This window comes from Salvelinus namaycush, chromosome 25 (genome assembly GCF_016432855.1).
Source record: "Salvelinus namaycush isolate Seneca chromosome 25, SaNama_1.0, whole genome shotgun sequence".
Lineage (NCBI taxonomy): Eukaryota > Metazoa > Chordata > Actinopteri > Salmoniformes > Salmonidae > Salvelinus > Salvelinus namaycush.
Window position 1 is genome coordinate 38,583,525 of NC_052331.1, and position 25,231 is coordinate 38,608,755.

Consider the following 25,231-nt stretch of genomic DNA (forward strand, 5'->3'; position numbering starts at 1 on the left):
TTCAAATAATAGAATTGTGTGTAGAAGGATAATAGTATACCCTGAATATATTTCTTAAATACCCCCTGGTTTGGAATAAAAGTGTAACCTTTTTAACTGATAACAATTTCATGATGGATGTTTAGATTGTCTTCATTCAACTGATATCAACATGATATTTAGTCACCACTGAACATATTTTCTGTTGTTTATACAGAAATTTGGGGAAAGATAGATTCCTTGTTGCTGGACAAATGGTGATTCCCGACAGGAGTAAGAATGAAATTTGCTCCATACCCTATAAATACTTTGTTTATAAGTGGAATGGGGAGCAATATGAGCACTGTACATATGAGCACATCTACCAGACAAACTCCAGGTATATTGTCAACAGATGCCTGTCCATCAATCAAGATCTTTTGACACATGAAGGTACAGTTGAGTGTCTAATACCAAATACTGCACTTGCAATTTCAACACATTTTGTTGAGATGAGGTTAGACCAGGGATAGGCAACTGCCGGCCTGCGGCCCATTTTGAAAGCCCTTGGATACATTTCCTAAACTTATTTTGGGGGGGGAATTCAGTTGGGGTCTCAATTTACTGTTGCAAGTTAAAATAGTAGAATACACAAGGTGCAATTTTGAAATGTGGTTGTGTATCAGCAGTTTTTCTCTTATGTCAGTCACTGATAGTCAGTCAATTAGCCAATGTCAGCAAAAAACAAATGTCTTGCTAAGTTAGTTTAGCGGCCATCTATCATGGTCAATTAGATTTTGTGGCAAAATTAGTAGAGTTGCATGACATTTGTTAGAAAATTACAAAATCTACTATTTTCTGCATTGTAGAATAATAGTGAAGACATCAACACTATGAAATAACACATATGGAATCATGTAGTAACCCAAAAAGTTTCAAAGTAGCCATCTTTTGCCTTGATGACAGCTTTGAACAATCTTGGCATTCTCTCAACCAGCTTCATGAGGTAGTCACCTGGAATGCATTTCAATTAACAGATGTGCCTTGTTAAAAGTTCATTTGTGGGATTTCTTTCCTCCTTAATGCATTTGAGACAATCTGTTGTTGTGACAAGGTAGGTTTGGTATACAGAAGATAGTCCTATTTGGTAAAATACCAAGTCCATATTATGGCAAGAACAGCTCAATTTGTTTTTTTATTTAACCTTTATTTAACGAGGCAAGTCAGTTAAATAACAAATTATTATTTACAATGACGTCCTACACCGGATGACGCTGGGCCAATTGCGCATCGCCCTATGGGACTCCCAATCACAGCCGGTTGTGATACAGTCTGGAATCGACCCAGGGTGTCTGTAGTGACACCTCTAGCACTGAGATGCAGTGCCCTAGACCGCTGCGCCTCTCGGGAGCAAAGAGAAACGACAGTCCATCATTACTTTGACATGAAGGTCAGTCAATCCGGAGAATTTCAAGAACTTTCAAAGTTTCTTTAAGTGTCAGTCCCTCTCATGAGGACCGCCACAGGAAAGGAAGACCCAGAGTGACCTCTGCTGCAGAGGATAAGTTCATTAGAGTTAACTGCACCTCAGATTGCAGCCCAAATAAATCCTTCACAGAGTTCAAGAGACACATCTCAACATCAACTGTTCAGAGGAGGCTGTGTGAATCAGGCCTTTATGGTCGATTTGCTGCAAAGAAACCACTACTAGAGGACACCAATAAGAAAATACTTGCTTGGGCCGGAAAACACGAGCAATGGACTTTAAACCGGTGGAAATCTGTCCTTTGGTCTGATGAGTCCAAATGTGAGATTTTTGTTTCCAACCGCCATGTCTTTGTGAGACGCAGAGTAGGTGAATGGATGATCTCTGCATGTGTGGTTCCCACCGTGAAGCATGGAGGAGGAAGTGTGATGGTGTGGAGTGCTTTGCTGGTGACACTCTGATTTATTTAGAATTGAAGGCACACTTAACCAGCATGGCTACCACAGCATTCTGCAGCGATATGCCATCCCATCTGGTTTGCGCTTAGTGGGACTATTATTTGTTTTTCAACAGGACAATGACCCAACACCTCCAAGTTGTGTAAAGGGCTATTTGACCAAGAAGGAGAGTGATGGAGTGCTGCATCAGATGACCTGGCCTCCACAATCACCCAACCTCAACCCATTCGAGATGGTTTGGGATGAGTTGGACCGCAGAGTGAAGGAAAAGCAGCCAACAAGTGCTCAGCATATGTGGAAACCCCTTCAAAACTGTTGGAAAAGCATTCCAGGTGATTTCCTCATGAAGCTGGTTGAGAGTGCCAAGAGTGTGCAAAGCTGTCATCAAGGCAAAGGGTGGCTACTTTGAAGAATCTCAAATATAAAATATATTTTGATTTAACTTTTTTGCTTACTACCTGATTCCATATGTGTTATTTCATAGTTTTGATGTCTTCACTATTATTCTACAATGTAGAAAATAGTAAAAATAATGAAAAACCGTTGAATGAATAGGTGTGTCCAAACTTTTGACTGGTACTGGTAAATAAATAAAAGGTGACATTCTGTACTGTCGCCTCATATTAAACATTTGGCCTCATATCCAAAATGCTGGAGTATAGAGCCAATTTAAACTTTATAGCTAAAGTGTCCAAATAAAATAAGTTGGAGTGTATTTTAACAAAACTGTGACATTCTTTCTCTTAAGGAGAATGGCACCAGTATGATGATGTCATATATCCACAACCAAAACAAGATGTTTTGTCACGTATTACAAACTGGTTTCAGTGGTGGGATAACATGAAGAGCACCTTAGTAAAGGGAAGACAGCTGGCTGGAAAGGTGATGTTGGAAGGCATCTTTGATCTTCTGAGAACCTGGAGTAAAGTGAATGTGAGAAACTTTTTTTCTCAGCTCCAGCAGTTCTACTCCACATACAGCTGTCCCTGTGTCTATGAGGGTGGAAAGACACCATGGCAATTATCGTTTGGGGAAGAACAGGTAAATTTAAATTTGACATCGATAGAATACTCCATTGCATGTATAGTGCCTATAAAAAGTCTATACCCCCTTGAACTTTTTTCACATTTTGATGCGTTACAAAGTGGAATTGAAATAGATTTAATTGTAATTTTTTTGTTATTGATATACACAAAATAACTGATTATGTGAAAGTGGAAATAAGATTTGACAAATTCATAAAAATTAAATAACTACACAGTATCTGGTGTGACCACCATTTGCCTAATGCAGCGCGACACATCTCCTTTGCATAGAGTTGATCAGGCTGTTGATTGTGGCCTGTGGAATGTTGTCCCACTCCTCTTCAGAAGAAAGAAAAACTCAGTTTTTCACAATTCCTGACATTTAATCAGAGTAAAAATTCCTGTTTTAGGTCAGTTAGGATCACCACTTTATTTTAAGAATGTGAAATGTCAGAATAATAGTAGAGTGATTTATTTCAGCTTTTATTTATTTTATCACATTCCCAGTGGGTCAGAAGTTTAAGTACACTCAATTAGTATTTGGTAGCATTACCTTTAAATTGTTTAACTTGGGTCAAATGTTTCGTGTAGCCTTCCACAAGCTTCCCACAATAAGTTGGGTGAATTTTGGCCCATTCCTCCTGACAGAACTAGTGTAACCGAGTCCGGTTTGTAGGCCTCACACACTTTTTCAGTTCTGCCCACAAATTTTCTATCGGATTGAGGTCAGGGCTTTGTGATGGCCACTCCAATACCTTGACTTTGTTGTCCTTAAGTCATTTTGCCACAACTTTGGAAGTATGCTTGGGGTCATTGTCCATTTGGAAGACCCATTTGCGACCAAGCTTTAACTTCCTGACTGATGTCTTGAGATGTTGCTTCAATATATCCACATCATTTTCCTCCCTTTATGATGCCATCTATTTTGTGAAGTGCGCCAGTCCCTCCTGCAGCAAAGCACCCCCACAACATGATGCTGCCACCCCCGTGCTTCACGGTTGGGATGGTGTTCTTCGGCTTGCAAGCCTCCCTCTTTTTCCTCCAAACATAACGATGGTCATCATGGGCAAACAGTTCTATTTTTGTTTCATTAGCCCAGAGGACATTTCTTCAAAAAGTATGATCTTTGTCCCCATGTGCAGTTGTAAACCGTAGTCTGGCTTTTTTATGGCGGTTTTGGAGAAGTGGCTTCTTCCTTGCTGAGCGGCCTTTCAGGTTATGTCGATTTAGGACGCGTTTTACTGTGGATATACAGTGGAAGTCGGAAGTTTACATACACTTAGGTTGGAGTCACTCCACAAATTTCTTGTCATGCACAAAGTAGATGTCCTAACCGACTTGCCAAAACTATAGTTTGTTAACAAGAAATCTGTGGAGTGGTTGAAAAAACAAGTTTTAATGACTCCAACCTAAGGTGTATGTAAACTTCCGACTTCAACTGTATATGTAAAGACAAGATTTAATCAAGAATAGTCTGATGGGTGACAATATTAGCCTATCACTTGTGAATGATATATTTTCACTTGTGAATGATGCCCAGCGTAAGACACAAAACAATGCCTTTTTTTGCAACTTTTTTGATTCATAGTCGCACACCTCATGTAGCCTTGCCTTGGGAGAGGATCATTTTCACCATAAAAATGCACCTTTTATAATAAAAGCATTACATGCAAAATCGCATTTGCGGTCACTTTTGATAATGGTGTTTTCCCATTTTCTGTTGTGTCAGCCTCATTGCGTATTTTTTTTTTCCTATGCTAGTGGTTGAATTAATTTTGGATCTATTTCATCCCACAACTGTCCCAGACTATGTTTGGAATATTTATTTCTCGTACAAAATAGAATAGCTCAACTTTTGTACAATGGGGGATAGTAGATTGACATAGGCTAATGCTTTGGTTGTTCGTTAGGACTACCCATCTTGTTGGCTGACAAAGTAAATGTGGACAGTGTCTCTTCACTTGTAGCCCGTGAGAAAGACCTAATCACATGATGGAGAGCCATGTGAGTGAGACGTGCTTCGGAGCTTGTAGCATTCAGGGAGAATGGAACAACGGCCACTGGCCGCAAAAGGCATGGATTTTTTTTAGGGTGCATTAAGGCCACAGAAAGGGGATGTTGCCGGGAAATTCAAGGCATTATCAAGTGCTTGTCAAATTGGGAATGAGCGACTGATGAAGTGTGTACAGCCTGCGCAAAAAAACTAAGCAGAGCTCATGCCTTTCAAGCGACTTTTTTCAAATCTTTAGTCACAGCATTACAATGTATTAAAAATCAAAACATATAGCCCAACGTTTGTGGAAAACATTACATTAACTCTAAATTAAGCATATAGGAATAACTATTTCTTTGTTAACCGCTCAACACAGAATAGCTGCATGTGCGCACTCCCTCAAATCGTTTGGATAAAATATCCTTTCTATTTTATTCAGCTTTGTTCAATTTTTTTCTTCATACAATAAAATAATGCCACGGAATTCTAACCAAATCTTGTCTGCTAAATGAACTAGTGTAGCCCACAGCCATATGGCATAGCCAGATCAGGGCCTAACATAAGGACAACTAAGAGGATGCTATTCTGTTCTTCTGAAATAGACTACATTTTCTTCATATCATGCTTCTTTAGACCTGTATAAAATAAATAATGTATTTATTGTGAAGGTGTAGGTTATATTACATGGATTTAATATACTTTTTAAAATGTAGATGTTCCGAAGGTCTGCATCAGTGGCATGTAGACTATGTATGGAAGCCAGGAGATGCTAAATGTGTTTATGTTAATTATCGGTCAGGTACCGTGAGACCGACAGTTATTTGCTTGACAATCACCGGCTGACAAAATTATTTTGTGACCGCCACAGCCCTAATCCAGAGCATTCCAAACATGGTCAATGGGTGCCATGTCTGGTGAGTATGCAGGCCATGGAAGAACCAGGACATTTTCAGCTTCCAGGAATTGTGTACACATCCTTGCGACATGGGGCCATGCATTATGTTGAAACATGAGGTGATGGCGGTGGATGAATGGCACGACAATGGGCCTCATGATCTCGTCACGGTATCTCAGTGCATTGAAATTGCCATTGATAAAATGCAATTCTGTTCGTTGTCCATAGCTTATGCCTGCCATACCACTCTGTTCACAACATTGACATCAGCAAACTGTTGAAACTGGGATTCATCCGTGAAGAGCACACTTCTCCAGTGTGGCAGTGGCCATTGAAGGTGAGCATTTGCCCACTGAAGTTGGCTACGATGCCAAACTGCAGTCAGTTCAAGACTCTTGTGATGACTACGAGCATGCAGATAAGCTACCCTGAGATGGTTTCTGACAGTTTGTGCAGAAATTCTTTGGTTGCGCAACATGAACATTTAATTCTCTGGCAACAGCTCTGGTGGACATTCCTGCAGTCAGCATGCCAATTGCACGCTCCCTCAACTTGAGACATCTGTGGCATTGTGTTGTGTGACAAAACTGCACATTACAGAGTGGCCTTTTATTGTCCCGCAGCACAAGGTGCACCTGTGTAATGATCATCAGCTTCTTGTTATGCCACACCTGTTTAGGTGGATCGATTATCTTGGCAAAGGAGAAATGCTCACTAACAGGGATGTAATCACATTTGTACACAAACTTTGAGAGAAATAAGCTTTTTGTGCATATGGAAAATGTATGGGATATTTTATTTCAGCTCATGTAACATGGGACCAACACTTTACATGTTGATTTAATATTTTTGTTCAGTGTAAATCTGCTTGAAAATCTATGGCAAGACTTGAAAATTGCTGGCTAGCCACGATACCAAACACCTTGACAGAGCAATACAGGTGTGCAAAGCTCTTATGAGACTTACCCAATAAGGTGTTTCTAACATGTATTGACTTGGGGGGAAGAATAGTTATCTAATCAAGGTATATTTAGTGTTTTATTTTTCATTCATTCTTTTGTATTTTTTTATCTTCCATTTTGTCAGCCGGTGATTGTCAAGTTTAGTTTGAAATTACAAAGTGTTTTGTGTAGATCGTTGACTGAAAAAAATTATAATTAAATCCATTTGAATCCCACTTTGTAATACAATAAAATGTGAAGAAATCCAAGGCGGGGGGTAGTAGACTTTCTATAGGCATTGTAGATATACATGTAATTGAATTAATTAAACCGCCCAGGACTTTAAATCTATAGTTGTCATATTCGTGTGTCAACAAAATGAAACATGCGTACGCTCACACAAACACAAAATACTTTCCCCATTTGTAAAATGTAAGTCTGTCTTTTTTTAAATGTGAGGCCATAGAAAGTAATTATGTTTCAACTGCGAAGTAATATGTTGAGTGATTTTTATTTCTACTTATTCCCACAGGTGAGAAGTCTCCTGAAAGAGTTCATGAAGGAAAACATAGTTCCTCAGTCCCAAAAGAGCAGTGAAAAAGTTTTAATCTCAGACCCACTGAAAGCAGGAATTATTATCCTACTTGTGTACAACAAGTATGGATTAAAAGAAAACATCAGAGATCAGCTCGCTCTTCTGTGTCAGCTGCTCTGCCTGCCTAGAAAGCCAAGAGAAGATTTCCTTGACTACTGGACAGACTTCACCAAAGGCCTACCCGAGCATATTAGGTATATGTTCATTGTCTTTTATTCAGTTAACCTTGAAATCCGGAGGTTATTATGAATGCCAAGCTAATATGTGGTTATTTGTATACATCTAGTGTTGCAGAGGAAGTTAAGTCGCTATGCAATGTTGCAAGAGAGGGGAGTGTTGTGAGCTGGATCTTGGTCATCCCTCTCCTGCATCTGCTTAAAGGGGACAGCAAGCCCTTTGAGCCCATTCCACCCACCATGGATCCACTGTTTGCCACCTGGGCAGGGCTTAAAGGGATCAAAATAAAAGACAATTACAGAGACACACGGTATGGATTGAAGGAATGTCTTTCTTGTTGTTGTAGATTTTTAGTTTGTTGGTTAGTTTACTTGGAGTTCAAATGGAATTTGATTACAACAATTTTTTGATGATTTCTGATTTCACATCGGGATACCTTTTTTCTCACTAATTATTTTGTTGCCTATGTCAATGTCTTACAATCTTAATGAGACTCTGACTCTGAATCCAGGGGCCTGATGAAGGTCATGACAGAACACAAACACCTGGTGGAGGTGGATCACCTACTTGTGCGCTCCTGGATGTGTCTGCTAGGGTTGGGAGACTTGATGAGCTTTAAATCAGTCATCCATGTGGGTGTCTTGGACACCCTTCAACAACTCCAGTTCAGTCTCAAGTCTGTAACGTATTACTACAACTATGGGGTATGTGTCCTTGGTTGAAAATGCAGTTATTTCTTGCAACATTGAGGCAAAAATGATGAATTAAAGAATGTGTTATGGACTGAGATTGAATTCTGGATGCAGTCCATAACTTTGTGAGTTCATAGTCTGCTTTGATTGAGAATTGCAGCATATATTCATATCAAGGTAGTACAAGGTCCAAGATTTAGTGGCGATATACTGTATTAAACAACGATATGTCATTTATCTAGCAACCAGTGAAAGCGATTTTGTCATATCTTATTGAAATGACTGGACAACACTTCAGGTAAAGGAATTATATTTTTTACTATAGAGACCTATGTTATATCTAGAGAACATCCAACAATTGAAAATTACATTCCTTAATATATTGTATTATAAATAATTTGATCTTCATGCAGTTACAGAACATCCTGTAGTGTTCCTTGACCCTCACAAGTTATTTGTTGTTGTTGTTATCAGTGATAACAGATATGGAGAATGCTGCTTGAAAACAGCTGTGAGTGTTCTGGGGACAATCTGCAAAGACACTGATTCAGACCGCTGTGAGCTTCCACTGAACTGCCTGCGTCTGGTCAGTCTGATTGCAGAAACTGCCGGAAGCTCCCATCCACAGGTACACCCTATGTGAATGGAAAACATTTTGCTTTCTGAATATCAAATCAAATTTTATAGGGTCACATACACGTGTTTAGCAGATGTTATTGCGGGTGTAGCGCAATGCTTGTGCTTATAGCTCCCGACGGTGCAGTAATATCTAACAGTTTCACAACATATACCCGAAAATACACGTAAATCTAAGTAAGGAATGGATTAAGAATATATATACATATGGCAGAGCAGCATTGGACAAAGATACAGTGGCATAGTATAGAATACAGTATATACCTATGAGATGGGTGATGCAATATTTACAAATGGCGGTTGTGAATATCTTCTGCTGTTCAATTCCATACAACACAATATTTCTGTTAGACTAATTCAAATGACATAATGGATATTTCAGTAATTCTCAACTTGTTCATATTCAAATATTTTTCTATTGCTTTATTGAGCACAATTCTTAGTAAAAGTGGTTGAAATGCAAATACATTTTAAATTAGGTATCAGAGAAAAATACGAGTGCTGTTCTGCATAATTATAATATGATCATTATAGTATAATAATATCTCAATATGATCAATGTCTTGGTTTCCAGCCAGTGAAAAGTAAGGAAAACAAAGTTCTGGAGGAGACACTTCGAACAATGAGGGACTGGCGACGAAAAGCATTCCCAAACAAACTAGTCAACCATGGGTCCTATTTTACCTCAAAGATTGAGCCTGAAATTAAGGTAGGAATGTTAGGCTTAAAGTCCAAGCAATGAGAACTGTGCAGTTTTAAATCCTTATCAGAAGAATCTGTCAAAAATAATTGTACATTAGCATAGCATTTTGATGTGTACAGTGATTGTTTCACAATCAGAGAAATTAATCATGAAGGTTATTTTCTCTAGGTCTGGAAAAAGTTGATCTCAGTCACGTTTGGGAATGAAGAACACACTGAACGATGGAGAAGTACTTTCTTGAATGATTTTGAAGGAAAACTAAAAAAGGTATTGATTATGCTTTAAATCAATTGTAAAATATATTTAAATTAACTGTAAAACATATAATACATTTAAAGGGGCAATCTGGAATTGGTACATATATTTTTTGGACTTTTAAAAGAATCTGTCTAATCATATGCTTACTTGAACTGTCATTTCCCATCAGAAACAAAAAGCTTGTTTGTAAACAAGGTAATTGTAAATAAATGTTGTATAGATTCACAACATAGTTAAAAATATACTTTTTATCTCATTGATAGTCCTTGCATTCATAGCTCTGTCTATGAAATTAAAAGTGGTTATATTTCTCCAGCCCCACACTTCAGCTGTTTACCAAAACACGTGGCGGGGTGACCGCTTTGTAGTTTTTCGATTGCCCCTTGAACAAAATAATAGCCATTTGTACTACTGTGAAAGTAAAAACTGTTGATCGTGTGTGTCCATCAGGAGAAGCCCATGCATCAGATTCAAATCTACTGTGACAAGGTCGAGGAAGTGGGCAAGACAAGTCCCTATTTGTGTAACTCTCTGGAGAAATGTGCCTTGGAGGCAGTCACCGCCATTTGCCAGGCAAGATTACATTTTTTATGATACTGTATGTACCTCGAATGATAAAATGTATTTGAAGTGCGTATGACAGTAAATAGAGATGCACCGATATGCCATTTTTGGCCGATACCGATATTTTTCAGGCCAAAAAACCTGATACCGATATTTAAAATTGTAGCAGCCTTTTAAGCATTCTAGTACAGTTAAATAGTTAACACACACTCACACACATGGACGCAGCGGTCTAAGGCACTGCATCTCAGTGCAAGAGGGCTGTGATTGGGAGTCCCATAGAGCGGCGCACAATTGGCCCAGCGTCTTCCCGGGGTAGGCCGTCATTGTAATTAAGAATTTGCTCTTAACTGACTTGCCTAGTTAAATTAAGGTTACACACACACACATACACCACACTGACCAAAAAGTAATTTTGTTGGCATTTACGTATGTCCACATTACTAGTAAAACATAATCAAAACCAATTTCTTTCCCTTACTTGCTGTGCTGTTTCGTTGTTCATTTGTTCAGTCTCAACCAGGATTTCATCATACATGTCAAGCAGTGAAGTTTCAGCTCTGTCTGTCCGTGGCCTCTCTTCCTCTGTGTGCACTGTCACTGTATCCGTTTCCATCTTGTCCAGCTGTGTCTGTAACATTTCACGTGAACCCTGTTTCTTGTCTGCATCGAAGTAGTGGTCCTTGTACCTAGCATCAAGCATGGTGGCGACACAGTAAAGAGGCTCAGAGAGAATCCCACTGAATCGCTTGTTCACAGCCTCGAGTGCTTTTGTAAGTTTTAACCCCCCGGTCTGTCTTCAGTTTTGTTGAGCAGGCGTTTCAATGCCATGACAGAGGGTATCACGTCTGCTGCAGACGCAGTTGATCAACTTATTTCTCGAGTCAGTTGTTCGAATGTCGCTAGGAGTGTGTTCATGTTTCTAACATGTTCTCAAATGCTATTGAAATGGCAGCAGCGGTATGAGAACCAGCATGTGCTTGAGCATGCAATACGGCAATCCTCAGTACGAAATCCTCGTCGACCCACTGTGCTGTCAGACTCGGCATGCTCATCGGGCTGACATCGCTGGTCCAAATGTCAGTCGTGACGGCCATAGCAAGTAGCATAATGAATTCCATTATCTTGGCATTAATGGATTTCACCTTTGAGTTAACTCGCAAAAATTTTCTTACTCTTTCAAATGACTGCTCATCTTGAACTTGTTTAGTTGTTGGAAGTGTATGCTTAGTATTTTTTTGCTTTTGTTCTGTGTAGGGCTGTATTTTTCGTGGTGTCATTACATCATCTACTTATGTTATATAAGTTGTGGTGGCAGGTAGCATAGTGGTTCGAGCGTTGGACTAGTAACCGAAAGGTTGCTAGATCGAATCCCCGAGCTGACAAGGTAAAAATCAGTCGTTCTGCCCCTGAACAAGGCAGTTAACCCACTGTTCCTAGGCTGCCACTGTAAATAAGAATTTGTTCTTAACTGACTTGCCTAGTTAAATTTAAAAAAAAAAAAAACATCGGCTTTGCACATCGGGCCAATGTTGGCATTTTTAGCTAATATCGGCCGATTCCGATATGCTCACCGATACAGGAGTCATTAAAACTTGTTTTTCAACCACTCCACACATTTCTTGTTAACAAACTATAGATTTGGCAAGTCAGTTAGGACATCTACTTTGTGCACAATTGTTTACAGACAGATTATTTCACTTATAATTCACTGTGTCACAATTCCAGTGGGTCAGAAGTTGACATACACTAAGTTGACAGTGCCTTTAAACAGCTTGGAAAATTCCAGAAAATTATGTCATGGCTTTAGAAGCTTCTGATAGGCTAATTAACATAGACTGCATCCAATTGACTCAAATTATCACAGTGCCATCCGTTTTGTCACCAAAGCCCTATATACTACCCACCACTGCGAACTGTACGCTCTCGTTGGCTGGCCCTCGCTTCATACTCGTCGCCAAACCCACTGGCTCCAGGTCATCTACAAGTCTTTGCTAGGTAAATCCCCGCCTTATCTCAGCTCACTGGTCACCATAGCAGCACACGCTCCAGCAGGTATATTTCACTGGTCACCCCCAAAGCCAGGAGACTCATATCTACCTCACTAACTTTAAGCACCAGCTGTCAAAGCAGCTCACAGATCACTGCACCTGTACATAGCCCATCTGTAAATAGCCCATCCAACTACCTCATCCCCATACTGTTATTTATTTATTTATTTATTTTGCTCCTTTGCACCCCAATATCTCTACTTGCACATTCATCTTCTGCACATCTATCACTCCAGTGTTTAATTGCTGTATTGTAATTTACTTCGCCACCATGGCCTATTTATTGCCTTACCTCCCTTATCTTACCTCATTTGCACACACTGTGTATATACTTTTTCTATTGTTTTATTGACTGTATGTTTGTATATTCCATGTGTAACTCTGTGTTGTATGTGTTGCACTGCTTTGCTTTATCTTGGCCAGGTCGCAGTTGTAAATGAGAACTTGTTCTCAACTAGCCTACCTGGTTAAATAAAGGTGAAATAAAAAATAAAAAAATGGAGGTGTACCTGTGAATGTATTTCAAGGCCTATCTTCAAACTCAGTACCTCTTTGCTTGACATCATGGGAAAATCAAAAGAAATCAGCCAAGACCTCAGGAAAAAAAATTGTAGACCTCCACAAGTCTGGTTCATCCTTGGGAGCAATTTCAAAACTCTTGGAGGTACTATGTTCATCTGTACAAACAATAGTACGCAAGTATAAATACCATGGGACCACGCAGCCATCATACCGCTCAGGAAGGAGACGCGTTCTGTCTCCTCGAGATGAACGTACTTTGGTGCGAAAAGTGCAAATCAATCCCAGAACAACAGCAAAGGACCTTGTGAAGATGCTAGAGGAAACGGTTACAAAATTATATATATATCCACAGCAAAACAAGTCCTATATTGACATAACCTGAAAGGCCGCTCAGCAAGGAAGAAGCCACTGCTCCAAAACCGCCATAAAAAAGCCAGACTACGGTTTGCAACTGCACATGGTGAGAAAGATCGTACTTTTTGGAGAAATGTCCTCTGGTCTGATGAAACAAAAATAGAACTGTTTGGCCATAATGACCATTGTTATGTTTGGAGGAAAAAGGGGAAGGCTTGCAAGCCGAAGAATACCATCCCAACCGTGAAGCACGGGGGTGGCAGCATCATGTTGTGTGGGTGCTTTGCTGCAGGAGGGACTGGTGCTCTTCACAAAATAGATGGCATCATGAGGGAGGAAAATTATGTGGATATATTGAAGCAACATCTCAAGACATCAGTCAGGAAGTTAAAGCTTGGTCGCAAATGGGTCTTCCAAATGGACTATGACCCCAAGCATACTTCCAAAGTTGTGGCAAAATGGCTTAAGGACAACAAAGTCAAGGTATTGGAGTGGCCATCGCAAAGCCCTGACCTCAATCCTATAGAAAATTTGTGGGCAGAACTGAAAAAGCGTGTGCGAGCAAGGAGGCCTTACAAACCTGACTCAGTTATACCAGCTCTGTCAGGAGGAATGGGCCAAAATTCACCCAACTTATTGTGGGAAGCTTGTGGAAGGCTACCTGAAACCTTTGACCCAAGTTAAACAATTTAAAGGCAATGCTACCAAATACTGACTGAGTGTATGTAAACTTCTAACCCACTGGGAATGTGATGAAAGAAATAAAAGCTGAAATAACATTTCACATTCTTAAAATAAAGTGGTGATCCTAACTGACCTAAGACAGGGAATTTTTACTCGGATTAAATGTCAGGAATTTTGAAAATTGGAGTTTAGATGTATTTGGCTAAGGTGTATGTAAACTTCCAACTTCAACTGTATATTGTGCATCCATAACAGTAAATGCTTCATCCTATTTTAAAAAGTTGGAATGGTTTCGATGTTGGATTGTGTCTTACCACTTTTCATTATCAGGACAAATCTAATCTTCGTGAGCTGTTGAAGAAACATGACTTCAACAAGTTTGAGAAGCTGATGTCTGTGATAGTCCTGAAGTCCTGGCCCAAAAATGACGATGGACAGTACGTCGAGGGCGAGGAGTTGGTGATGAAGCACCTTCTCAGCTGGCCTATGGCCATAAGCATCTTCCGAGTACAAGGTGCATATAGTATACACTGCTCAAAAAAATAAAGGGAACACTTAAACAACACAATGTAACTCCAAGTCAATCACACTTCTGTGAAATCAAACTGTCCACTTAGGAAGCAACACTGATTGACAATACATTTCACATGCTGTTGTGCAAATGGAATAGACAAAAGGTGGAAATTATAGGCAATTAGCAAGACACCCCCAATAAAGGAGTGATTCTGCAGGTGGTGACCACAGACCACTTCTCAGTTCCTATGCTTCCTGGCTGATGTTTTGGTCACTTTTGAATGCTGGCGGTGCTTTCACTCTAGTGGTAGCATGAGACGGAGTCTACAACCCACACAAGTGGCTCAGGTAGTGCAGCTCATCCAGGATGGCACATCAATGCGAGCTGTGGCAAGAAGGTTTGCTGTGTCTGTCAGCGTAGTGTCCAGAGCATGGAGGCGCTACCAGGAGACAGGCCAGTACATCAGGAGACGTGGAGGAGGCCGTAGGAGGGCAACAACCCAGCAGCAGAACCGCTAAATCCGCCTTTGTGCAAGGAGTAGCACTGCCAGAGCCCTGCAAAATGACCTCCAGCAGGCCACAAATGTGCATGTGTCAGCATATGGTCTCACAAGGGCTCTGAGGATCTCATCTCGGTAGCTAATGGCTGTCAGGCTACCTCTGGCGAGCACATGGATGGCTGTGCGGCCCCACAAAAAAATGCCACCCCACACCATGACTGACCCACCGCCAAACCGGTCATGCTGGAGGATGTTGCAGGCAGCAGAACGTTCTCCACGGCGTCTCCAGACTCTGTCACGTCTGTCACATGTGCTCATGTGCTCAGTGTGAACCTGCTTTCATCTGTGAAGAGCACAGGGCGCCAGTGGCGAATTTGCCAATCTTGGTGTTCTCTGGCAAATGCCAAACGTCCTGCACGGTGTTGGGCTGTAAGCACAACCCCCACCTGTGGACGTCGGGCCCTCATACCACCCTCATGGAGTCTGTTTCTGACCGTTTGAGCAGACACATGCACACATTTTGCAGGGCTCTGGCAGTACTACTCCTTGCACAAAGGCGGAGGTAGCGGTCCTGCTGCTGGGTTGTTGCCCTCGTACGGCCTCCTCCACGTCTCCTGATGTACTGGCCTGTCTCCTGGTAGCGCCTCCATGCTCTGGACACTACGCTGACAGACACAGCAAACCTTCTTGCCACAGCTCGCATTGATGTGCCATCCTGGATGAGCTGCACTACCTGAGCCACTTGTGTGGGTTGTAGACTCCGTCTCATGCTACCACTAGAGTGAGAGCACCGCCAGCATTCAAAAGTGACCAAAACATCAGCCAGGAAGCATAGGAACTGAGAAGTGGTCTGTGGTCACCACCTGCAGAATCACTCCTTTATTGGGGGTGTCTTGCTAATTGCCTATAATTTCCACCTTTTGTCTATTCCATTTGCACAACAGCATGTGAAATGTATTGTCAATCAGTGTTGCTTCCTAAGTGGACAGTTTGATTTCACAGAAGTGTGATTGACTTGGAGTTACATTGTGTTGTTTAAGTGTTCCCTTTATTTTTTTGAGCAGTGTACATGCATTGCAACACATACAAAAAAGAAAAGAACACATACCTGCCTATATTGCATTCAGAGCCTTGTGTTTGAGTAAGATCATATTATCCCCCATTTCTTTCTACCCACAATTGACACTTTTGTCTACTTTCAGGTGCAAATGGAGCATTGATTAACCGGTTGACAGATGAAGCTAAAGAGCGAATGGCAGTGGCAAGCTCTGCATTCTGTTCTGTCGCAAAGAAATTCATCAACGGGAAAATCCAGATTAAGACTCTCCATCAAATCCTTGAAAGAAAAACAGAATTCACTGAGTTGCTGATGATAGGTGATTGTTCTGGGAAATAGTCAACAATAAAAAAAAATATATATATATATAGTTAATATTGTTTCACTCCAGATGGAAAAAGAACATCTCAAACTGTAGGATGTGTGTTGACGTCAGTATTTTTCCAAAACAGATGACCTGTGTGACGATGGTCGTTGTCAGGACAGGGACGCCATGAAACGATTACTGAGATGGAGAGAGGAGGAAGTGGAGGCTATCGTCAATGACAAGAAGATGGTTGACAGCCTTCTCATATTTTGCCACAAACTCCAGGAACATCTCAAAAGTGAGTTCAATGTTTTCAACACTGTATATATTTCTTAAGAGCTTATGATATTTGTTTAAGTATTTGCAACAATTTCCTCACGCAAAACAACAGTGGCATATCGCACGGTCTGAACATGCAACGTGTAAAGTATTGGTCCCATGTATCATGAGCTGAAATAAAAGATCCCAGAAATTTTACATAAGCACAAAAAGCTTATTTCTCTCAAATGTTGTGCACAAATTTGTTTACATCCCTATTAGTGAACATTTCTCCTTTGCCATTTCCACCGGACATGTGTGGCATATCAAGAAGCTGATTAAACATCATGATCATTACACAGGTGCACCTTGTGCTGGGGACAATAAAAGGCCACTCTAAAATGTGCAGTTTTGTCACACAACACAATGCCACAGATGTCTCAAGTTTTGAGGGAGCGTGCAATTGGCATGCTGACTGCAGGAATGTCCACCAGGGAAAATTAATCTCATGCTATTTTACAAATTTTGTCATGAGGCTGAGAAACAATGTTGCTGTTTTAGAGCTCAGGGATTCTTTCTTTCCACAAATATTTGTCTTAATATGAACAACATTTGAAATATATATTTGATAGACCAAAGTATCAACTAATACACCATGTAAAGGAACAACCTACTTATATACTGTATATTTATTTTCATAAAATGCAACTAAACTGGATTTATGTCAACTGTCAGGCATGACATTTTTACAATTATTGTCCAGCAAGTGTTTAAAGGCCTTGATTGTTTAATTCAAACATTAGATTATTTAAAAAATGTAGTACAAATCTCCAAACATATTTTTGTTTTGTTTTATAGCATTATATAATGCTCCAGGCCTCATTTTGTTAGCATTTTGGCATGTTTTTTTTAAAAATTAGAACATAATGCGAACATTATCCCTTACGTCTAGCACAGCAAATACTTCAATTGTTTCAGCATATGTTGCAGAACAGTGATTACAATGGTTTATTTTTCAGAATATTGACCAAAAAAATCTATCTTTAGGGGAGTTGACAACAGATGCTCTAAACGGACATATTCTTGCTTCTAAAAATTAAAGTTCAATAGAAATATTTGTAAAATATTGAAAATCCCCACTAAAAACATAACCATTCTATCAGATCTTTCAGCACCGAGTTGAAGTTAGACAAACATCTGACTGAGTTAATGTTTCATGGAGTTGACAAATATAAAAAAAATATTTTTCATTAACAGTTAAAAATAAAATAAAAGCCTCCTGAGGCACCCAGCGGCCAAATTGTGCTCCGTACCGCATTGCAGTGCGCCTCTAAAATGTTGTAACAATAAAACCGCTCTGCGCTGCACAGCAAAGCGCAAGAAGTATGAATGCCCTGACTTTATACAGAGGACATAACCGTAAATGCTGCACGGCCAATGCAGATGTCGGATTGACCATGCAGCGACTTTTAAGTAGCGGTAGATCTGTTCTATGTGCTCTATTTCTATGCTTCCTGATCTTAACTTTAGTTTTTGCGTCTTTTACTTTGGGTTTTGTACACCAGCTTCAAACAGATGAAAATACACTATTTTGGGTTATGGAGAAGATATTTCAAAGCGGTTTAGATGGTATAATGATTCTCTACACCAGGGGTTCCCAAACTTTTTCACTCTGGGCCCCCCTGCAGCTGTTTTTTTTTAATTTCAAACACTTTTTTTAGAGAGTTTGAAATTGGGATCCTTTGCTTCGGATAAGGGTATTTCCAGGCATAGAGCTGACATGGAAATTTAATAAATAATATTGAAATTATTTTGAAAATTCTCCCCAAATAAATATTTTCCCTTATATAATTCCCTACGATGTACAATTTTTAAGCTCAAATAATGCAACAAAGTGTTTTTTTTTCAACAATAAAAAGGATTGACCCTACTTTCAAGAATCCCTGAGCTAATTTCCTGCTATTCTACACATTTTGCCATGAGGCTGAGAAAATTCAGCAATTTAAAAGCTTATTTCCTGTAATATTTTTTTTTTTATGTCATGACTTATGACGTGTTCATATGCTATCTGGGGGACCTCCGGGGCCCCCCAAAGCTCATGGCCCCCCCTGCCTTGTGGGGGCTGCGGGGCTGTGTGCTACGCCAGTGACCGATATGTGCAAATGATTTCCCTGAGAAGGAGACGATATATTTAACCACAGTTTAAGTAAACTGTGTGATTCAGTTATAGAATGCACAAATCACCATGAATTTTGGATTGTTATAGTTATTTTGTTCATTGCGTGCTTTGCTTGAGGAAATTGTAGCCCTATGACTTGACATGGTTAAGGTTCTCATAAATGCCATATTAATCCACAGTCGATGTGAGAGAGCTGCAGCGCAAAAACCAAGAGAACATAGATCAGATGACGCTGGATGATTTCATGGAAGTTCACAGACTTGACCGTGACTCCTCTAATGTAACTGGGGTGGTCACATACTTCAACCTGTGTGACGACACCAGGCAGATGGCATCTAGCCTACGTGCTATCAGGGACAGCTACATTTTCACTATGTGTTGGGAGAACCAAGCCAAAGAGCTTTCACACAACCAACTTGACACAGATGAGACAGAAGCAAAGCCTGAGAGGGAGACAGAAGTGTACACTCTCGATCTGATCCACAGCGACATATTCCAGAGTTGCAACGATAATTACACGAGGATCTATGAGAGTTTGAAATCTGGTACGATACCATTGGAGGAGGTGGATCGCATCTTTGAAGCCTACAAAGACAAGTACAAAGACATGGAAGACGATCTGAAGATAATGTGCAGGATCAACTCATCTGATGATGGAAGATGGATCAAGAGCAGGCTCCAGCAAATCCAACAATACCATGACCTTCATCTAGCATTGGAATCAGCCAAGGTCATTATGGATGTCAGAGAGACTGTCTGTCCTCAGGGGGACTTCAAAGTGCTACAGACACTGCTAGATATGGTGAGTTGGAAAAATTATCACTTCACAAAAGTGATCTTGGTTCAATATATTAAGCATTTCTACACTCTTAGAAAACAAAAAGGTGCTATCTAGAACCTTAAAGGGTTATTCGACTTTTCCCATATGATAACCCTTTACAGAACCCTTTTGGATTCAATGTAGAACCCTTTCCACAGAGGGTTCTACCTGGAACCCAAAAAGGGTTCTCCTATGGGGACAGCGAAGAACCATTTTGTAAGCCTGTTTTCTAAGAGTGTAGCATTACTATCGTCTATTCATATAAATTATTATGGAGTTTCCAGAACACTGAGGACTTTAAGGAAGAGAGTCTGAATCGCATTGATGACAATTTGCTGGAGATCAAGAAGGATCTTGAGGACATCACAGAACCTCGCAGACAGTGTCTTCGAGAGCTCGGACTGAGGAGAAACTTTGTCAAATGGGTGAAAGAAGCTCTTGAAGGTGAGGTCATACCAGAAGGCAAGGCAGAGAAAGAGCAGCATCAGTAGTAGCCAACTAGTTAGGGTTTCCCATAACGAACTTAAACAGTTTTTCTTTGCTGTTGCAGATATCAACGAGCTGAAAGTGTTTGTTGACCTGGCCTCCATCTCCGCCGGAGAGAACGACTTGGATGTGGACCGTGTAGCCTGTTTCCATGATGCTGTTCTTGGTTACTCCTCCATGCTCTATGGGCTTCCACCAGATGCCGACTTTCATGCCTTCAAGGATGCTTTGACAAAACTGTGGAAGGCGCTTGGAAATGACAGCAACATACCAAATAAGCTGGTTAGATGTTATGATAATTATGACATATTTAACATTTTGGGAAAACTTGTCAAACCTGAAGGACTGAGGCCTGTATTTCAACATTGTAGATAATGGATTTTCAGCACTACACTTTCAGAATTGTGTTTTATTTGCAGAGCACCATTTACCGGACATGATATAATGTAATATATTTAGCAGATAGCTTTATCCAAAGCGACTCAGTCATGCGTCCATTCATTTTTTACTTACGGGTGGAATCGAACCCACTATCCTGTCATTGCAAGTGCCATGCTCTACAGGCTGAGCTACAGAAATAATGCTTGAAAACCCATATTCACAATTGTTTCCTCTCTGATTGCAGCGGGATACTGCACGCCATTTGGAGTGGCTGAAAACGGTGAAGGACAGCCATGGTTCGGTGGAACTCTCTTCTCTATCATTGGCCAAATCCATCAACACAAGAGGCATCTACATTATCAGTGCACAAAACCAGAAGAAGGTATGTTCAATAAAATTAGGAAGGTTACTGTGTTTATAAACAACTGAAAGATTAGTTTATATTAGTTTGTTGGAAGATGTATCTTCGTTAAGGAGTTACCGTCTAGTAGTGTTGAGCGATTACCGACCTCAGAAGGCACTAATCTCTCAGCACTGCTGTCTATGTTTGTACTCATACGAGGTCTTCAATTTCTTTCTGCTATTGTTTAACAAATATCTGTAAGCACTTTCCTGAATACCCGCATAAGTAGATTGATGCTTCTTATATTGGGTCTTGTCCATTTTTTTTGTTTTCTTCAATAGCTGTGTTTAGACACTGCCCTGAAGCTGCAGATTCCAGAGCAGCAGGAGGAAGATCAGATGCGCAACTACTCCTTAGAAGACCTGAGAGATCTGCAGAACAAGCTAATGCTGATGTCTGGAAAGGGGGAACAAAGCCAGATTGAGGTGGATCACTTTACTGAGGTAATGTGATTGGGGACCTTGAGGATCATCACACACCTGAAATAATAATTACTGAAAATATCATGCTATCACAGAATCTTTAAATGAACATACCTGAGATTTATATATTTTATTTTGTAATATATGATTTTATGTACAGAAACGGAAGTTTTAAGCAATAACTTGCTTTATCTTCTCAGGTTTTTGACAGTGTCCAGAGGCTAGCTGTAGCGTTTGTAGATCTTTATGCAGCTGGGAACCCACTTTTTAGGTGTTGGGAAGCCAAGATTCACTGTAATACTCAAAGTGATACTGGTATCGTAATGGAATTCAACCTTGGCAACATTCTACAAAACATAATGGTGGAGGGCAATGCAATGGACCATCTTACAGACCTGTGCAGGAAGATAGAGGTGTGTTTGGATGACTGGAACAGATTCATGGACAAACAAAGATCTCAGCACTATTACCTCAACTATTACACCGCAGAGCAGATAGTCTACCTTTGTAATGTGTTGACAGAGAAGAATTTGAACACTAAGTTGGATGAAAAAGTGTTGATGATGCTCTCTTTCATCAAACCTGACTGCTCCGTGTCAGATGTGTGGGAGACGTGGATGACTTTTCAGAACAACATGACAGAAACCGAGCAAGATGACGACACCAGATTTCAGACATTCATTGACCTTCATAATGACATGGAAGACGTTGATTCTTCTTTTGCTGATGAGGGAAAATGTGCCATTGATGTTCTGCAGAGCCTTCTGGATCAGGCTGTTGGTTTACGAAAACTGGATCTGGTCTGGGATGCTTACATGAAAGATATGAGGAGTATTCTCCAGGACTCATTAGACACCAGAAGCTTTGGTAGATTGCTAGAGATGTTGGCCAACAAAGAGAACCAGGAAGAAGATGATGAGGAACCCATGTTTTTAGAACCAAGTGAGAATACAGTCCGGAGAAAGCTCCCAAAAGGCCTCTTCAGTTGTCAACCTAATCTCATAATCTGCCCACAAGATGAAATCTTGACTTCAAGCATCTGCTTGTATATGACCAGTGATTATGAGCAGCTGCCTACCTACGATGAAGTCCTACTGTGTACCCCTGCCACGTCCTATGAGCAGGTGGAGCTTTTCTTCCGCCGATGTCTCACACTAGGCTACTTGGGTGAGAAGATCTATACCCTGCTCTTCGCAGACCAGCTGAGCTATGAGGTGAGCTACGCAGTGGAGAAGTTATTTCAGAAACTGAGTTCATGTTCCAGGAGCAACTACAGGTTGGTGATCATCTGCAGCGCAGAAAGAGAGCACACCTACATCCCCTCTGCCTTCATTCAGTTCAAACGGAACATGGTGCCACAGGAGTCTCTTGAGAGGATTCAGAGATACCTGTCCAGGCATTACACTGTCCCCTCACACCAGACCAGTGCGGCATCTGTGTTCAAAGGTCGACACTTTGTTGGGATTGTGTCTTCCCAGAGGGCTGGAGTTGGTAAGTCATACCATACTGAATTTTTTTCACTTCATATAGTCCCACAGAACCAAACATGGGTTTTCAAATGTAACCCTGGTATATTTAATATTATGAATGTGTTTTTTTTTTAAACGTGCGTTTTTAATTTCAGTTGCAAGTCTTGAGTTTCAGGAATACTAATAGTTTATACTCTCAACACATATATGAGTTATTTAAGTAGAAATGATTCAATGCCATTTGACCTAGGTCTTTGTAGAGCTGAATCAAATGTGTTATTTATTTGTAGGAAAATCTCTGTACATACAGAGGTTGTATGAAAAACTGGAGGGGACTGTGACAATGGGAACCACATTCCGTAAATGCATTCGCTTAATTGAGCCCAAGGTCGATGAGCATATCATTCTTCAGTCCTTGTTTGAAACGCCAGAGAGCAAGGAACACAAAGTCTTTCATTTTGATGTCACATCCTCGGTAAATATTCCTAGTAAATAATAAGATATTGAAAATAGTTTATGTTTTTCTGTGACAGGAGATTTACTTGCGTGCTTTTGATGTGCTCCAGGTACAGAAAGGCATGCATGAATTTCTATTCAAACTGTTCTTCCTGCGTTACCTGACGGATTCCGATGGACTGATGTGGAAATGCAGCAACAAGCACTTGTATGTGATTGAGACACTACTATCCACCAATGAACCGCTCAGACATGCTTCAAGATCTGTAAGTGTCAATCTTTTTTTTTTTTTTTTTTGTCATGTCACGTGAAACGGTTTGAAGTATAGTGTTAAATAGCCCTACCAAACGCAGACCAGTGGCTAGCTGCTAGCGTGTTAAATGGACATTTCTTTGTGGTCAAAAGAGATAGAGGAAGATCAGTGTTTTTCGATGTCATTATCTGAAAACACTGATGACATCATCTAGTGTGCATCATGTAATTTTAACCAACTATGAGCAGGAAATATATATATATATATATTACTATGAGCAGGAAATATATATACTGCTCAAAAAAATAAAGGGAACACTTAAACAACACAATGTAACTCCAAGTCAATCACACTTCTGTGAAATCAAACTGTCCACTTAGGAGGCAACACTGATTGACAATAAATCTCACATGCTATTGTGCAAATGGAATAGACAACAGGTAGAAATTATAAGCAATTAGCAAGACACCCCCAATAAAGGAGTGGTTCTGCAGGTGGTGACCACAGACCACTTCTCAGTTCCTATGCTTCCTGGCTGATGTTTTGGTCACTTTTGAATGCTGGCGGTGCTTTCACTCTAGTGGTAGCATGAGACGGAGTCTACAACCCACACAAGTGGCTCAGGTAGTGCAGCTCATCCAGGATGGCACATCAATGCGAGCTGTGGCAAGAAGGTTTGCTGTGTCTGTCAGCGTAGTGTCCAGAGCATGGAGGCGCTACCAGGAGACAGGCCAGTACATCAGGAGACGTGGAGGAGGCCGTAGGAGGACAACAACCCAGCAGTAGGACCGCTATCTCCACCTTTGTGCAAGGAGGAGCAGGAGGAGCACTGCCAGAGCCCTGCAAAATGACCTCCAGCAGGCCACAAATGTGCATGTGTCTGCTCAAACGGTCAGAAACAGACTCCATGAGGGTGGTATGAGGGCTCGACGTCCACAGGTGGGGGTTGTGCTTACAGCCCAACACCGTGCAGGACGTTTGGCATTTGCCAGAGAACACCAAGATTGGCAAATTCGCCACTGATGCTCTTCACAGATGAAAGCAGGTTCACACTGAGCACATGTGACAGACGTGACAGAGTCTGGAGACGCCGTGGAGAACGTTCTGCTGCCTGCAACATCCTCCAGCATGACCGGTTTGGCGGTGGGTCAGTCATGGTGTGGGGTGGCATTTCTTTGGGTGGCCGCACAGCCCTCCATGTGCTCGCCAGAGGTAGCCTGACTGCCATTAGGTACCGAGATGAGATCCTCAGACCCCTTGTGAGACCATATGCTGGTGCGGTTGGCCCTGGGTTCCTCCTAATGCAAGACAATGCTAGACCTCATGTGGCTGGAGTGTGTCAGCAGTTCCTGCAAGAGACAGTTCCTGCAGTCCATAGCATCAAGGCATTGATGCTATGGACTGGCCCGCCCGTTCCCCAGACCTGAATCCGATTGAGCACATCTGGGACATCATGTCTCGCTCCATCCACCAACGCCACGTTGCACCACAGACTGTCCAGGAGTTGGCGGATGCTTTAGTCCAGGTCTGGGAGGAGATCCCTCAGGAGACCATCCGCCACCTCATCAGGAGCATGCCCAGGCGTTGTAGGGAGGTCATACAGGCACGTGGAGGCCACACACACTACTGAGCCTCATTTTGACTTGTTTTAAGGACATTACATCAAAGTTGGATTAGCCTGTAGTGTGGTTTTCCACTTTAATTTTGAGTGTGACTCCAAATCCAGATCTCCATG

At 41.0% G+C, this 25,231-nt stretch overlaps 1 protein-coding gene across 1 annotated transcript in view; it reads left to right on the top strand.

Moving 5' to 3' along the window:
* The first annotated feature begins 2,613 nt into the window (after window positions 1-2,613).
* LOC120019934 (E3 ubiquitin-protein ligase rnf213-alpha-like) overlaps window positions 2,614-25,231 on the top strand; it is a 59,266-nt gene continuing 36,648 nt past the window's right edge. The window contains exons 1-16 of the mRNA XM_038963345.1: window positions 2,614-2,943; window positions 7,289-7,545; window positions 7,638-7,838; window positions 8,040-8,232; window positions 10,268-10,390; window positions 14,323-14,506; window positions 16,208-16,381; window positions 16,515-16,667; window positions 18,986-19,608; window positions 19,911-20,070; window positions 20,177-20,394; window positions 20,738-20,875; window positions 21,178-21,339; window positions 21,519-22,809; window positions 23,078-23,262; window positions 23,354-23,545. Of these exons, the coding sequence (XP_038819273.1) occupies window positions 2,743-2,943; window positions 7,289-7,545; window positions 7,638-7,838; window positions 8,040-8,232; window positions 10,268-10,390; window positions 14,323-14,506; window positions 16,208-16,381; window positions 16,515-16,667; window positions 18,986-19,608; window positions 19,911-20,070; window positions 20,177-20,394; window positions 20,738-20,875; window positions 21,178-21,339; window positions 21,519-22,809; window positions 23,078-23,262; window positions 23,354-23,545 (4,455 nt within the window). The 5' untranslated portion in view covers window positions 2,614-2,742. The remainder of the gene's footprint in view (window positions 2,944-7,288; window positions 7,546-7,637; window positions 7,839-8,039; window positions 8,233-10,267; window positions 10,391-14,322; window positions 14,507-16,207; window positions 16,382-16,514; window positions 16,668-18,985; window positions 19,609-19,910; window positions 20,071-20,176; window positions 20,395-20,737; window positions 20,876-21,177; window positions 21,340-21,518; window positions 22,810-23,077; window positions 23,263-23,353; window positions 23,546-25,231) is intronic.